Here is a 14,977-nt window from a genome sequence, read left to right as displayed (position 1 = left end):
AATCCTTGTATTCCTGCAGATACGCCTCTTACACTCTGTTTAAATTTCAAATCCTCCTCCTTCCTTCCCTTTCCTTCCCCCACTGCCCCAAAATACCAACAAAAGTGTCACAATGGGAACATACAAGACCAGACAAATGCATCCCCATTCTAGTTGCTGGATGAATGAAAAAAAAAAAGAAAAAGGTTCAGCGGCAAAGCACACCTCCTGCAACAATTATCTTAGCTACGACATGCACCAAGATATTTTCAAACTCTTAATTACGTAGGTCTTAGAGACATTATAATAAAGAGTGCATCAAAAAATACATACCACTGCTGTTCATTTAGGACTGATTCTATTTTCTGTAAATTATCTTGGTCTTGGGCACCTGGATCTCCTTGAGTAAGGTCAATTCCTTTTAAAAAAATAATAGTTGTTCCCAGTCTAGGTATTACTTCCCTGCTATCAGCTTGATTGCCAATAAATTACTGAAGAGAACATTTTAGGTGGGACCGCCTACAGAGATTTGATGAGTAACATTTCATAGTAAAGCAGAACCTCACTAATCACCAAGCCTAGTAATGCTCACAAGCAATGTGGAAGCCTTCCTGCTACTAAAACTTTTCTGAATGCTTTAGTTATGCCCCATATTACTACACCTCACTACTTGAGCAAACTATATTAAAACTATAGTGTACTAGAAAGCCCTTGAAATAATTAACACAAAATATGATTGTCAAAAGAAACAATGCAATGTAATAGCCTTGATTGTTCATCTGCTAATTAATTCACAAACTCTGACTTTACATAGATGTCCTAGCCACTACTACAAATTAGTGAGGTTCCACTCCAATTCAGTAAAATGTAAATCTACCAAACCAACAAAATCCCTGGCTCCAAAAAGGATTTTTTTTAAACTGAACTCAGTTTATGATTGATGGAAATAAACTCACCACCAGTTGCCTATATGCTAAATTAGGTTTTGGCTATTAATCCAGCTCATAAAATGTATAGCGAGACAAGCAATAGCTCGAACAGGTTGCAAATCAGTCTGTTTACCCACCTGGCAACTTCTTTTCAAACTTCTAGTGTTCAAATAGAAGAGGAGAGCAAAGAGAGCCAAGAGACAGAATTGTAGGTTATTTACTTAAATAAAACTTGTCCATAAAGGTCACTTTCAAAAGATCATTAAAAACAAATGATACAGAGAAAAATATTTAAGTTAACTCAGCACTAGATGGAAGGCCACTGGGACCAAGGAGCTAATCCCCATAAACAGATGGTTTCCAGGTTAGGCTTTAATTAAGAAAACACATACACACATTCCATTAAATTTAATGTGCAATCCAATAGGCTCACATTTAGTAACTCTCTCGTTCCAAATATAGTCTGCTAATATGCAATAGCATCTTAGCCTATACTACTGCCTCACAAAGGCAAAACTGATTTTGGAATTGGCGCACTCACTTGATATGCAGAACATGCCCTGTATATATATATTTTTTTTTCCATTATCATACTTTTGAAGGAGGCTTTTTCCTGCTATCATCAGTCAAGTCCTCCAAACTTTTATTTGTCCTCAAGGGACAATGCTCTGCATGGATAGGACCCATTTTCCGCCACTAATCCTGTATTGTGTGTGTCTTCAGTCTTCAAGGAGAAGTCTAAGGGCTCAAGTCACAAACGTCCACAGGCATCTTACGGTGATCTTTTAAAAAAACAAAACAAAACAACTTCTTCTTTTGGAGAAAAGCTTTTCATTCCTGAGAGGGAACCATGGGTGGACTGAGACTGCCTTGGGAGGTCCCAGGACTTGGGTCAGACATTGTAATCTGGGGATTTCCCTTGTGGTTGTCTTAGCCGTATCTGTAATGCTGAAAATGCTCCCACTGTCACGTGGAAGAAGAGCTGCCAGAGATTGCGCAGTTCGTACAGATACATGTTACATAGGCAGATTAAACCAAAAGTCAGGAAGGATTTGACGTTCCGCCAGCCTGTGCAGTATAAAAATAAATAACACTGCAAAGAAGAAAACACAAAGACTGATTAGTGCACTGAAAATTACTTCTGCTAACAAATCACACTGAACTATTGCGTAGATACAGAAATGAACCATGTAGAACTGTTTTTTTTTAATTCAGTAGGTAAATGTGGTACTAAGTTAAGTTAAATGGGCTTTCAGGAGTGAACAGTGCTCAGCATCAGAACAAGTTAAATTTTGCTTCCATTATTCTCTCTTCAAGGAAGATTTCTTCATCATATTTGCTCATTATCAATAACGAAAGTGGCAATAGAAACAAATGTTTTGGCTTGTCTATGCCACTCAGGCAATGCACAAGAAACAGAAGCCTCCTTAAGTCCCCTGCTGGATGGAATCCCTCAGCATTGGGGAGTTAATATGGGTGTGAAGCTGGTAGACTGTCCCCTTGGTCTCACTCCTTGTAGTCACTAGCATAGGGAGTCGGGCGACACCCCAGCTATTGCTAGCTGGCACAAGGTAGAACAGATCTCAGGCTGCTTAACCTGCAATGGGATGGGAGATGGAAACTCAGGGAGCTGTAAATAGCCCCCATGCGCTACTTTACCCAGCACATGGCGTTTCCCTTTGTACACACCCCAATCCTTAAAAGGTGGTAGGATTACTGTGGAGATTCAAATGCATATTTGCATTCTGGTTTCACAACTGTAAGGCCTGGTCTACACTTAGGGAGGGAGGGGCGGGGGGGGGAGTGTCGATATAAGATATGCAACTTCAGCTACAGGGGAAAAAAAGAGCAGCCAGAGGAGGGAGCGAGCGGGGAAGCTGCCGCCTCCCCGCCCGGCCACCCGGAACGCAAGGGCTTTAGGAGCTGCAGGGCCCTGGGCTAAGGGGGCCCCAGGACCCTGGCCTGCAGCTCTAAAGCCCCTTTCAGAATGCGGCCCTGAGTCCTCCAGTGGCCAGAAAGAAGTGGCGTTTTCCCCTTCAAAGCCAGCTGGAGAGAAGTGGCGCTTTGAAGGGGAAAGCGCCGCTTTTCTCCAGCGGCTCCCTGCATGGCGGCCCCTGCTCCTCCTGAGTCACCCGGCCCATGCTCACAGGGCCGTATTCTGAAAGGGGCTTTAGGGCTGCAGACCGGGGCCCCCTTAGCCCAGAGCCCTGCAGTCCCTAAAGCCCTTGTGTTCCGGGTGGCCCTGCCTGCCCAGGGGGGAGAGGTCCCAGAATCACGGCCACGGGGACGGTGCTGCGCTGACCCACCTGCACGCAGCCGCCCTTGCACCAAACAGGAGCTGCCCGAGGTAAGTTCTCTGCACCTCCTGCCTGCCCCAGCCCTGAGCCTTCTCCCACACCCACACCCTGAGCACCCTCCTGCACCCTAACTCCCTCCCAGACCCCCACACCACACCCTCACCCAGCCCTTCGAATCACTGTACCACAAAGTGTTAACCCAAGGTGTTCAGCAATAATGAAGCGTATTCAGTCACATTGCGCTCACTAAAAAAATATTTTTTTTATGAGCGCAGAAAGGTTTTTTTTGTACCGGTAATAAAATGAAATAATATTTTAAAAATATTTTTTATCTTTATCTCATCCTTTTTTAATTTCTATTTTTTGTGTATGTTTTATAATGTACATAATATATTAGTAGAGTAGTACATGTATATAATTTACACATAAATTTGGGGGTGCATGCTCAACATTTTTTTTACTGATAGGGGTGCACGATGAAAAGAGGTTGGAGACCACTGCTCTAGATCAATATCAAGCCATGGCTCCAGTGGTCAAGACTGATTTTGATCTAAGAGGTTTTTCTTTAGGACGAATCCCTAGAAAATCTTCTTTGGAAAGAATTGTTTTTAAAAAAGCTTTATGCTACTTGTTGACCTTTTGCATCTCTCTCATCTGGTACAAAAAAGACTTGTCACATGCACTTTTATTTCTAGAGCAACAAGGTGAGTGAGGCAATATCTTTTATTGGACCAACTTCCGTTGGTGAGAGAGACAAGCTTTCGCGCTATACAGAGCTCTTTCTTGGGTCTGGGAAAGGAACTCGGAGTGTCACAGCTAAATACAAGGTCGAACACATAGTTTATCATAAGTAGTTAGCACATATTCTAAGGGACCATTTAAGGTGACTTACCCCTGTAATTATAGGACAAAAATGGGGGTTAGTGGGTTACAGATTGTTGTAATAAGCCAGAAAGCCAGTGTCTTTTTTAAGACCATGATTTTAGTGTCTAGCAAAGTTATGAATTTAAACTCCCAGGCTCGTCTTTTGAAAGTGTTGTGCAGCTTTCCTTTGAGGATGAGGACTCATAGGTCAGATACAGGGTGATCGCTTTGTGAAATGTGTTCACTCACAGGTGATATGGTGTTTTTGTCTTTTATCATCTTCCTGTGTGAGTTTATTCGAAAGTGTAGTGATTGTCTGGTTTCACCCACACAATTGTTATTGGGGCATTTAGTGCACTGGATGAGGTATGCCACATGTTGTGATAGGCATGTGTAGAACCCATGGATCTTGAAAGGTGTGTTGTGGAGGGTGTTGATCATTGTAGCAGTGGAGATATGTCTGCAGATTTTGCATATGTTGTTCTGGCAGAGCCTGGTGTGGCTTTGAGATGGTGTCCTGGTCTGTGGGGAGCTTGCTTTTGATGAGGAGCTAGGAGAGGTTGGCGGGTTGTTTGAAGAACAGAAATAAATCCCCTCCACCCACACACCCATAGTTGTCACCATCCCCCAACAATGGAACCCACATGGGGTATCAAACAACTACTCTATGGGGACCCCATCCTGAAAGAAATCTTTCCTGAATCCCCCTCTTCTGGTCTTGTCTCTCTCACCAATAGCAGATGGTCCAAAAAAAGATATTACCTCACCCACCTTGTCTCTCTAATATCCTGGGACCGACATGGCTACAACTAAACCACATACTTTTATTTCTACTGATTTTCATAAAATCACAGAACTGGAAGGGACCTCGAGAGGTCATCTAGTCCAGTCCCCTACACTCGTGGCAGGACTAATTATCTATACCATTCCAGACAGGTGTTTGTCTAACCTACTCTTAAAAATCTCCAATGATGGAGATTCCACAACCTCCCTAGGCAATTTATTCCAGTACTTAAATCACCCTGACAGTTAGGAAGTTTTTCGTAATGGCCAACCTAAACCTCCCTTGCTGCAATTTAAGCCCGTTGCGTCCTATCCTCAGAGGTTAAGAAAAACAATTTCCTCCTCCTTGTAACAACCTTTTACATACTTATGTCCCCTCTCAGTCTTCTCTTTCCCAGACTAAACAAACCCAATTTTTTCAATCTTCCCTCATAGGTCATGTTTTCTAGACCTTTAATCATTTTTGTTGTTCTTCCCTGGACTCTTTCCAGTTTGTCCACATTCTTCCTGAAACGTGGCCCCCAGAACTGGACTCAATACTCTAGCTGAGGCCTAATCAGAGCAGAGTAGAGCTTACAACACTCCTACTAGTACATCCCAGAATGATGTTCACTTTTTTTGCAACAGTGTTACACTGTTGACTCATATTTAGCTTGTGGTCCACTATGACCCACAGATCCCTTTCCGCAGTCATTTGCCATTTTGTATGTGTGCAACTGATTGTTCCTTCCTAAATGGAGTACTTCGCATTTGTCCTTATTGAATTTCATCCTATTTACTTCAAACCATTTCTCCAGTTTGTCCAGATCATTTTGAATTTTAATCCTATCCTCCAAAACGCTTGCAACCCCTCCCAGCTTGGTATCGTCCGCAAACTTTATAAGTGTATTCTGTGCCATTATCTAAATCATTGAAGATACTGAACAGAACTGGGCCCAGAACTGATCCCTGCAGGATCCCGCTTGTTATGCCCTTCCAGCCTGATAACTGAAAACTACTCTCTGGGAACGGTTTTCTAGCCAGTTTTTCACCCACCTTAAAGTAGCTCCATCTAGGTTGCATTTCCGTAGTTTGTTTATGAGAAGGTCATGCAAGACCGTATCAAAAGCTTTACTAAAGTCAATATACGTCTATTGCTTCCCCCCATCCACAAGGCTTCTTACCCTGTCAAAGAATGCTATCAGGTTGGTTTGATCCAAATTGTTTTTGACAAATCCATGCTGACTGTCGCTTATCACCTTCTAGATATTTGCAAATGGATTGCTTAATTATTTGCTCCACTATCTTTCCAGGTATAGAAGTTAAGCTGATTGATCTGTAATTTCCTGGCTGTCCTTATTTCCCTTTTTATAGATGGGCATTATATTTGCCCTTTTCCAGTCTTCTGAATCTCTCCTGTCTTCCATGACTTCTCAAAGATAATTGCTAATGGCTCAGATATATCCTTATTCAGCTCCCTGAGTATTCTAGGATGCATTTCATCAGGCCCTGGTGACTTGAAGGCATCTAATATGTCGAAGTAATTTTTAACTTGTTCTTTCCCTATTTTAGCCTCTTCCGATCCTACCTCATTTTCACTGGTATTCACTATGTTAGACATCCAATCACCACCAAGCTCCTTGGTGAAAACTGAAACAAAGCAGTCGTTAAAGCACCTCTGCCATTTCCACATTTTCTGTTATTATTTTTCCCCCTTCATGGAGTAATGGTCTTCCTCTGGCTTCTAATGTATTTGTAGAATGTTTTCTTGTTACCCTTTATGTCTCTGCCTAGTTTGATCTTGTTTTGAGCTTTGTCCTTTCTAATTTTGTCCCTACATACTTGTGTTATTTGTTCACATTAATCCTTTGTAATTTGACCTAGTTTCCACTTTTTGTAGGACTCTTTTTTAATTTTTAGATTGCTGAAGATCTCCTGGGTAAGCCAAGGTGGTCTCTTATCATACTTCCTATCTTTCCTATGCAGAGAGAATGTTTCCTCTTGTGCCCTTAATAATGTCTCTCTGAAAAACTGCCAACTGTCTTCTATTGTTTTCACTTTCCGTTCTCCTGTACTAGGAGAACTTTGGTTGCAAACATGTGCAAGAGGATGTTTTGTAAAAAGCCTATTTGTACAATATCTAAATTTTGGATAATTTTACCACGTTTAGTTCTTTCTTAAAAAGGTACATTCCCATAGGTACTATTTTCATTCACTCTATTCTCCGAAATACACTCAGCTTCTGGCCAAACTTTTTTTTTCTCTATTTCTTTTCTCCATTTCCATTTGCCATGTGCCCTGCCTTCGGGATTTCTACAGTACTCACCATCACAATAATTTAGCACTATTCTCTGCCTTAATTGTCATTAGCATTACAATACTGACAGACGGATAGTGGTAGTGTTTATTTTTTAAGTTTCTCCAAAGAAAGTCAGGAATTACATGATTGCTTCTGGATAATACAATGTACTGGGTTATTTTTTATTCTGTTGGATATTTTACTAACTTGTTGCTTTATCTTAGAGTATGTCTCACCGGATCAGCGGGCAGTGATTGATCCAGCAGAGGTCAATTTATCGTGTCTAGTCTAGACACAATAAATTGACCTCCCGAGCGCTCTCCCGTTGACTTCTGTACTCCACTGCTGCAAGAGGCACAGGTAGAGTCGACGGGAGAGCGGCAGCAGTCAACTCATCACAGTGAAGACATCGCGGTGAGTAGATCTAAGTTCGTCGACTTCAGCTATGTTGTTCATGTAGCTGAAGTTGCGTAATTTAGCTCTATCTCCCCCCTCCTTCCCCAGTGTAGACCAGGCCTTATAGTGCCCATCACCATAGTGTCTGGGCCCCTTTATTAAGACATTTGTTTATCCTCCCTATGAAACAGAACAAAAATAGTCCCGGGGCGGCTCTAGCTTTTTTGCTGCCCCAAGCACGGATGGCAGGCTGCCTTTGGCGGTTTGCCTGTGGGAGGTCTGCCGGTCCTGCGGATTCGGTGTGCCTGCTGCCGAATTGCCACCGAATCCGTGGGACCGGCGGACCTCCCACAGGCAAGCCGCCAAAGGCAGCCTGCCTGCCGTCCTTGCAGGGACCAGCAGGGTGCACCCCACGGCTTGCCGCCCCAGGCACACGCTTGGAGCACTGGTGCCTGGAGCCACCGCTGAATACTCCGAAGTAAAACTAGGATCAAGAGAACAGCTTGGCTTCCTCTGAACATGTGGAGTATCTTCAAGTACAGCACCTAATGTCTATTTTTGGGGAGGGTTCTAAAAGTTATATTTAAAAGACAATTAACATGTACCAATAAATCAGCAATTAGAATCAAGCTCGTTTCATGAAATCACCTCGCCATGTGATAAAATCTGAAGAGCTGAGTGTGACAGCTTCAAAGAACAGAGTAAGCCATCAGGATGTGCTTCTCTCAAATGATCAAGGAAAACAAAGGGTTTAAAAATAGGATGACAAATGTAGTAACTATATTTAATAATGTAAGTGTGCTTTTTGATCAAGGCTCCATAAACTTGGAGGCTTTTACTCAAGTTTCGTTGCCTTGCTGTATGTGCAGAGCTGAATTTTTCAGCAATCCCTTTCCTACTTTGAGATGGGGAGAAATTTGCCCCTTACAAAACAACAGCAGTCAAAAGGCCAAGGCACTGTGATTTTAACATGTCACTCTAACAAGCAATGTAATGAAACTCATGTGTTGGTGCGTTTTAAGGGAACTGTTTTGCATGTCAATTACAGAATGTGCTCCTGTGAGAAGGCTTCCCTATATTACTTCAGAGAAAGGAAGCTTTTATACCTATTAAGAAATGGCTTGAGGTCAGTTCTTGAGACTTATAGTTGGGGGAAACCGAGACTTCAAAAGGCGGCTACAAGATTGTGGAGCGAGCCAGAATAATGCAAAGCAGACCAGATAACATTTCAGATACTAGGTTTAATTTTCCATTATTGGGATAGAAACTTTTGGTTTTCTTGGCTGTATTATTGATTCCCTAACCCCTCAGTTACTTTTCTTTCTGAATATTACAGTGCTTCTGCTTCATCAAAGTTGCAGCACTGAGGGACAAACTAAAGATTTTTTTAGTCTGGCTGGAGCTGGGAAATCAGAGTCAAATCTTGGATTCATGAGCAACCTGGATTCAGGAAAATGAAAAATAGAAGTTTTTTCTTGGAAAAGCATATCTGAGGATAGACATATACAATGTCAAGTGTGCCTCAAAATCAGAATTAATATGCAAATAGTTCACGGATACTTCTTGACCAAACTATATATGTGAGTTTTACGTTATTGGATTTGCATTTAAAGAACGAACAGAAATGCTGATCACACCTGCTTGAGGAGTTGGAGATTTTAAAGAACATGTGGTAAAGTCTGCCAAGGAGAGACCCTTCATGCTATGGCTGAAACAGCTGATTCTGAAGTTGTTTTAGGGTCCTGTTTTTTTCCTTCATCTGCCTAAAAACTACTCGGAGCTACTGCATTTTGTTTTTAAGTTTGATACATCCTCTATATTATTATTTTGAGTCTTGGTTTGCCAGTCAATGATACCTATATGTTGCTGATATCTATTACAAGGCTGAAGAATTTTGTTTTGCATGGCTGAATTCTACTTGGACTCTTGGTATTTAGGTTTCAGAGTAGCAGCCGTGTTAGTCTGTATCCGCAAAAAGAACAGGAGTACTTGTGGCACCTTAAAGACTAACAAATTTATTTTAGCATGAGCTTTCGTGAGCTGCAGCTCACTTCTTCGGATGCATAGAATGGAACACACAGACAGGGGATATTTATACATACAGAGAACATGAAAAGGTGGAAGTATGCATACCAACAGGCAGAGTCTAATCAATTGAGATGAGCAAGCAAGCAAGCAAGCAAGCAAGCTCATCTCAATTGATTAGACTCTGCCTGTTGGTATGCATACTTCCACCTTTTCATGTTCTCTGTATGTATAAATATCCCCTGTCTGTGTGTTCCATTCTATGCATCCGAAGAAGTGAGCTGCAGCTCACGAAAGCTCATGCTAAAATAAATTGGTTAGTCTTTAAGGTGCCACAAGTACTCCTGTTTTTTTTGGTATTTAGGATTACATAACTAGAATTCTAGATCTAGCGGGAGCAGCTGCATTTCAAACCCAAAGATTGGACACAGATACAGAGCCACACTGCATTTATTCTTTGCTAAGCGATAGTTAGTAAAGTATAATCTTTCTGGCAGCACAGTGATTAGTTTAAAATGTTGGACTAAAAATTTCTATTCCCTTTAGGTCCAATTTTTGTCCTGTACAACTTGACTGTAACCATTTTCTTGTAAATTAATAAACTGCATTTTTTCTAAAGTATTAACTGAACAAAATGTAAAACATTAGGTCAATCCTGTGGCTGAACAGCAATGCAATGCGCTTTCATGCAACATCTAGACCAGGGATATCAAACTCAAATCACGAGGGCCACATGGGGACTAGTACACTGGCCCGAGGGCTGCATGACTGACAGCTTTTCATATAAAGATACAAAAGTCCCCCCACCCCACCCCTTCCATGAGGCCCCGCCCCTGCCCCACCCCTTCCGCAAAGTCACCACCCCAATTCCGCCCCCTCCCTGCCCCATTCCAACCCTTTCCCCAAATCCCTGCCCCTTCCTGTCTCTTTTCCGCCTCCTCCCCTGAGTGCGGCTCCCCGCTCCTCTGCACTCCCTCCTGGAAAGCGCTAAGCACCGCCGGAAGTGCCTGGAAGTAGGCAGAGTGGGGACGCGGTGCGCTGGGGGGGCGGCGGGTGAGGGAAGCTTGGCAGCCGCAGGAAATAACTCCGGGGAGGCAGGGAGCTTGGCGGGCCGCAGAAAATAACTCCGCGGGCAGCCGCGTGTTTCAGACCCCTGATCTAGACTTAAAAAATAACTCCCATGCCAGGACAGTCTTAAACATGCCATGTCGTTGACACTGGATTTGGGGAGCAAAGAGGGCTAAGTGCATTTTGGTCAATGACACAGACGGATATAGGAGAGAAGTCTTGGAAATTAAATTTAGACTACTAGGAAAAGGGTTATACATCCAGAGCTTCTGGGGACACTTTCTCTGCAACATTTCCAGTTCCATCATGCAGAGGGTCAGCAAGTATGCTGGGGGCAGAGGCGGGACTCCACTGTTGCAATGCACAGATAAGAAGATTATGTAAAGAAGAGGGGGTTCAAATTTTGAGGTATTGGGAAATTTATGTGCGGGAAGGGCACCCTCTACAGAAGGGATCGGCTCCACCTTATCCAAAATGGAACCAGCCTGCTGGCATAGAAAAACAACAAAGTTTGTGGGGAGATTATTTAAGGTAGGCACTGATGAAAAATCAACAGGTGCAGAAGAGCACTCAAGTTGTAAAAAGACATCTGCTAGAGAGATGTCACTAATACAGTAACTCCTCACTTAACGTCATCCCAGTTAACGTTGTTACGTTGCTGATCAATTAGAGAACATGCTCATTTAAAGTTGTGCAATGCTCCCTTATAACGTTGTTTGGCAGCCGTCTTCTTTGTCCGCTGCTTGCAGGAGGAGCAGCCCGTTGGAGCTAGCTGGTGGGGGCTTAGAACCAGGGTGGACCAGTAGCCCCCCTATCAGCTCCCCCAAGTTCCCTGTGTGGCAGCCGCCCAGCAGGCTATCAGTTGCCGGGCAGTTCAGCTGTCCCTCCCACCACTGCCATGTGCTGCTCCTGCCCTCTGCCTTGGAGCTGCTCCCAGGAACCTCCTGCTTGCTGTGCAGGGGTGGAGAGAGAGAGAGAGAGAAGAGGGGTGCTAATGTCAGGGTGTCCCCCTCTGTCAGGGTTCCCCCACCCTGAACTCTGGGGTACAGATGTGGGGACCCGTATGAAAGACTCCCTAAACTTATATTCTACCAGTTTAGGTTAAAACTTCTCCAAGGCACCAATTCCTTCCCTTGTGCTTGGATGGTATTGCTGCCACCACCAAGTGATTTACACGAAAGTTCAGGAAAGGGTCACTTGGAATCCCTATTCCCGCAAAATATCCCCCCAAGCCGTTCACCCCCTTTCCTGGGGAGGCTTGAGAATAATATACCAACTAATTGCCTTGGCAATGTGAGCACAGACCAGACCCTTTGTCTTCAGGACACTGAAATCAATCAAGTTCTTAAAAGAAGACTTTTATTATAATGAAAGAAGTAAAAGAATCACACCTGCAAAATCAGGATGGAAGGTAACTTTACAGGGTAATAAAAAGATTTAAAACACAGAGGATTCCTCTCTGGGCTCAGCTTCACAGTTACAAAAACGGGAATAAAACTACCTCTGTAGCATAGGAAAAATTCACAAGCAAAAACAAAAGATAACCTAACACATTTCCTTTCCCTGCTTACAATTTCTGTGGCTTTAGATGGATTATTCCAGGTATATTTTCAGGAGATGATGTGCCTGTTTGGCTTTTCCCTCCATGCAGAGAGGGAACAACAAAAGAGAACAAACAAACAAATCCTTCCTCCACCCAGATTTGAAAGCATCTTCTTTCCTCATTGGTCCTTCTGGTCAGGTTATTTGAACTGTTTAACCCCTTACAGGTAAGGCAATTGAGTACAGCTGCCAAGGAGGGATCTTATGCTATTCTTCTCTCTATATTTATGACACCCTCCCCAGCCCCACTCCTTTACCCCATCTCCACGGGGGAGGGGGACACACGACAGGGCTCAGGACAGAGGGAGCTTGCTGGCAGCAGCTGCTGTCTCAGCTTACTTACCTACTTAAAAAGGCAGTGTATTTAGAGTGAGGTCAGCGTACTTAAGGGGGCAATGTGCGTCTCACACTCACACAGTGTGTGTCTCTGTCTCTCTCTGCCATGCTGTCTCCCCTCCCTCCATTCGTGCTGCCTTGTAGAGTGTGAGGCTACATTAACAACGTGTTAACCCTTGAGGGCTCAGCCAAGTGCTAGATCATTTAGCAGTATGGCATTCCCTGGGAAATATCCTACCCTCTTCCACCCTCTGACTTCACCGCCTCCACCAAGCTTCACAATCATCATTGCTGTGTACAGTATTAGTTTGTTTAAAACATATACGTGTGTGTGTGTACACACACACACACACACACACACACACACAGTCTTTTGTCTAGCAAAAAATTTCCCTGGAACCTAACCCCCCCATTTACATTAATTCTTATGGGGAAATTGGATTTGCTTAACATTGTTTCACTTAAAGTAGCATTTTTCAGGAATATAACTACAATGTTAAACAAGAGTTACTGTATGAAGGTTAATTGTGTCCTGTAAAAGAAAGGACAGAAACTACAGCTGAACTAGACAAGTGACAGGTTGAGATCACAGAGGTAAATTCTGGGCCAGTTAGACTGCTGCTGAAAGACACCTATGGAAGGGATTGGAGTTTACAGCAATTACGTACAAGTAAGCAATGTGATATAGCAGCAAAAGAGGGAGTGAGATTTCTGACTGAACACACATTATGTTATGAAGCAGTGAGGTGATAATCCCAAAAATAGTGCATTTAGTTTTGGGCTCATCAATACCAGACAGATAAGCAACAATTAGCGAGAATTCAGTGAACAGCCATAATGCTTATGAAGGGACTGTGACAATTGACTTATATGGAAAGACAGAGAGCTAATTATGTATAGTTTAGCTAAGCAACTAAGAGAGAAGAGGGATTTGCTAAAAATGTAACAATATATTAAGAGCACAAATATCAAAGAAGGAGGATTACTACTTAGTGGGCTAGAAAGACTGTATAACGAGGAACAGTGAGATAACACCGAGGAGAGGAAAAGGAAGACTGCGTATCAGGGAAAACTTCCAGATGGTGAGATGTATTAGCCTGTGTAATAGTCATTTTGGAGAAGTGAAGGATTCCCTGTCCCTTGTGACATTTACAAGCTAACCTGGGAATAACACTGTAGGAACAAAACCTGTATTTGCCCAGGAAGATGGAAAAAAGGGACCTAAAATGTCAGTTTCATCTTTAACTTTTATGATTCTATGATGCTGAATCATACAGCAATCCTAATATCAGCCTCCGGAAGGAGACAAACACATCCCTATCTCTTGATTAACTGGGAAAAGACAATCCCAGAAAACAATAGCCCAGAATCAAGGATACAGGCATCAACCTATGCTGTGATCTCTCATCACCACCAAAATAAGAGCAGAGGTTACTGTTAAAGTCAATCCATTCAAATATACACAATATTTAACAAAACTTGATAATATTTGTACACGACTAAATAATGCTTCTGAAGACTATTGCAATATGCAGCAGGAAGAATTTACCTGATACAAGCAGGCTGCTGTTCCAAGGAAAAAGGCAATGACATAACTGAAATCTTCACCCTCGTTCTGTGAAAAGAACAGCATATTTCAACAAAAGTAAATACACAAGATATGCATGGTGTACACAAATAACTTCTAGCTCTAATTAAAAATAATCCAAATTTAGAATTACCTCCTGTACCAAAACTACAGTGGAGAAATTAGAAGGCACCACTTATTTCTCTCTCCACAGAATGAAGTTAGGAGGGTCCAAAATATCCTAATTATCCTTGCTTACTATTTCTATTCAGCACAGCACACACCTAATGTTAAGAGTCTCAAAAAAACCTAAGGGAGGCTCATCTGCAGCTTTGGGAACCTAGTTTCCCTAGACTAATTTGAAAATCCTAGTCTAAATGATGGGAACTAGAAGAAGTAACAATTTGTACAACTGTCTTAATATAACATCACAAAATGGAAACTGTGTAAACTGAAAAATACAAACTGTCCACTAGGGTGTGCTAAAATTCTATGTAGAAAACAATGCAGGCAAACATACATTAATAGAAGAGAGAACAAACAAAAGCATGACTATTTACTAGACAAAGATTATTCATAAACAGTTATATGGATAGCAAATTGAATTTCTTTTAAGCAGAACAATAAAAAATTTTAACTTAAAATTACAGATCTTCTCACTTTTAAGTTGCTTTTCCTTAAACAGACTTATTTCTTCTAATATATTCAAACAGGTTTTAATATTTTCCATATAGCTGAGCAGAATAAATTTACACTGTCAGTGATTATTCTAAACTGCATTTTCATGCTTTTCAAACAAACATCTGCCACAATCAGAAACTTTCCCATATGAACAAGGGCACTCATGCAATCT

General features: G+C 42.3%; 1 protein-coding gene across 1 annotated transcript in view; it reads right to left on the bottom strand.

Annotated features, from left to right (window-relative positions):
* Positions 1-1,109: 1,109 nt before the first annotated feature.
* The window catches only part of SEC22A (SEC22 homolog A, vesicle trafficking protein), a 34,388-nt gene continuing 20,520 nt past the window's right edge, over positions 1,110-14,977 (bottom strand). The window contains exons 6-7 of the mRNA XM_044978526.1: positions 14,107-14,172; positions 1,110-2,001 (exon numbers count right to left, since the gene is read on the bottom strand). Coding sequence (XP_044834461.1) covers positions 1,801-2,001; positions 14,107-14,172 — 267 coding nt within the window. The 3' untranslated portion in view covers positions 1,110-1,800. The remainder of the gene's footprint in view (positions 2,002-14,106; positions 14,173-14,977) is intronic.

Source organism: Mauremys mutica, chromosome 10 (genome assembly GCF_020497125.1).
Source record: "Mauremys mutica isolate MM-2020 ecotype Southern chromosome 10, ASM2049712v1, whole genome shotgun sequence".
Classification (NCBI taxonomy): Eukaryota; Metazoa; Chordata; order Testudines; family Geoemydidae; genus Mauremys; species Mauremys mutica.
This window is presented reverse-complemented; position numbering and strand designations above follow the sequence as displayed.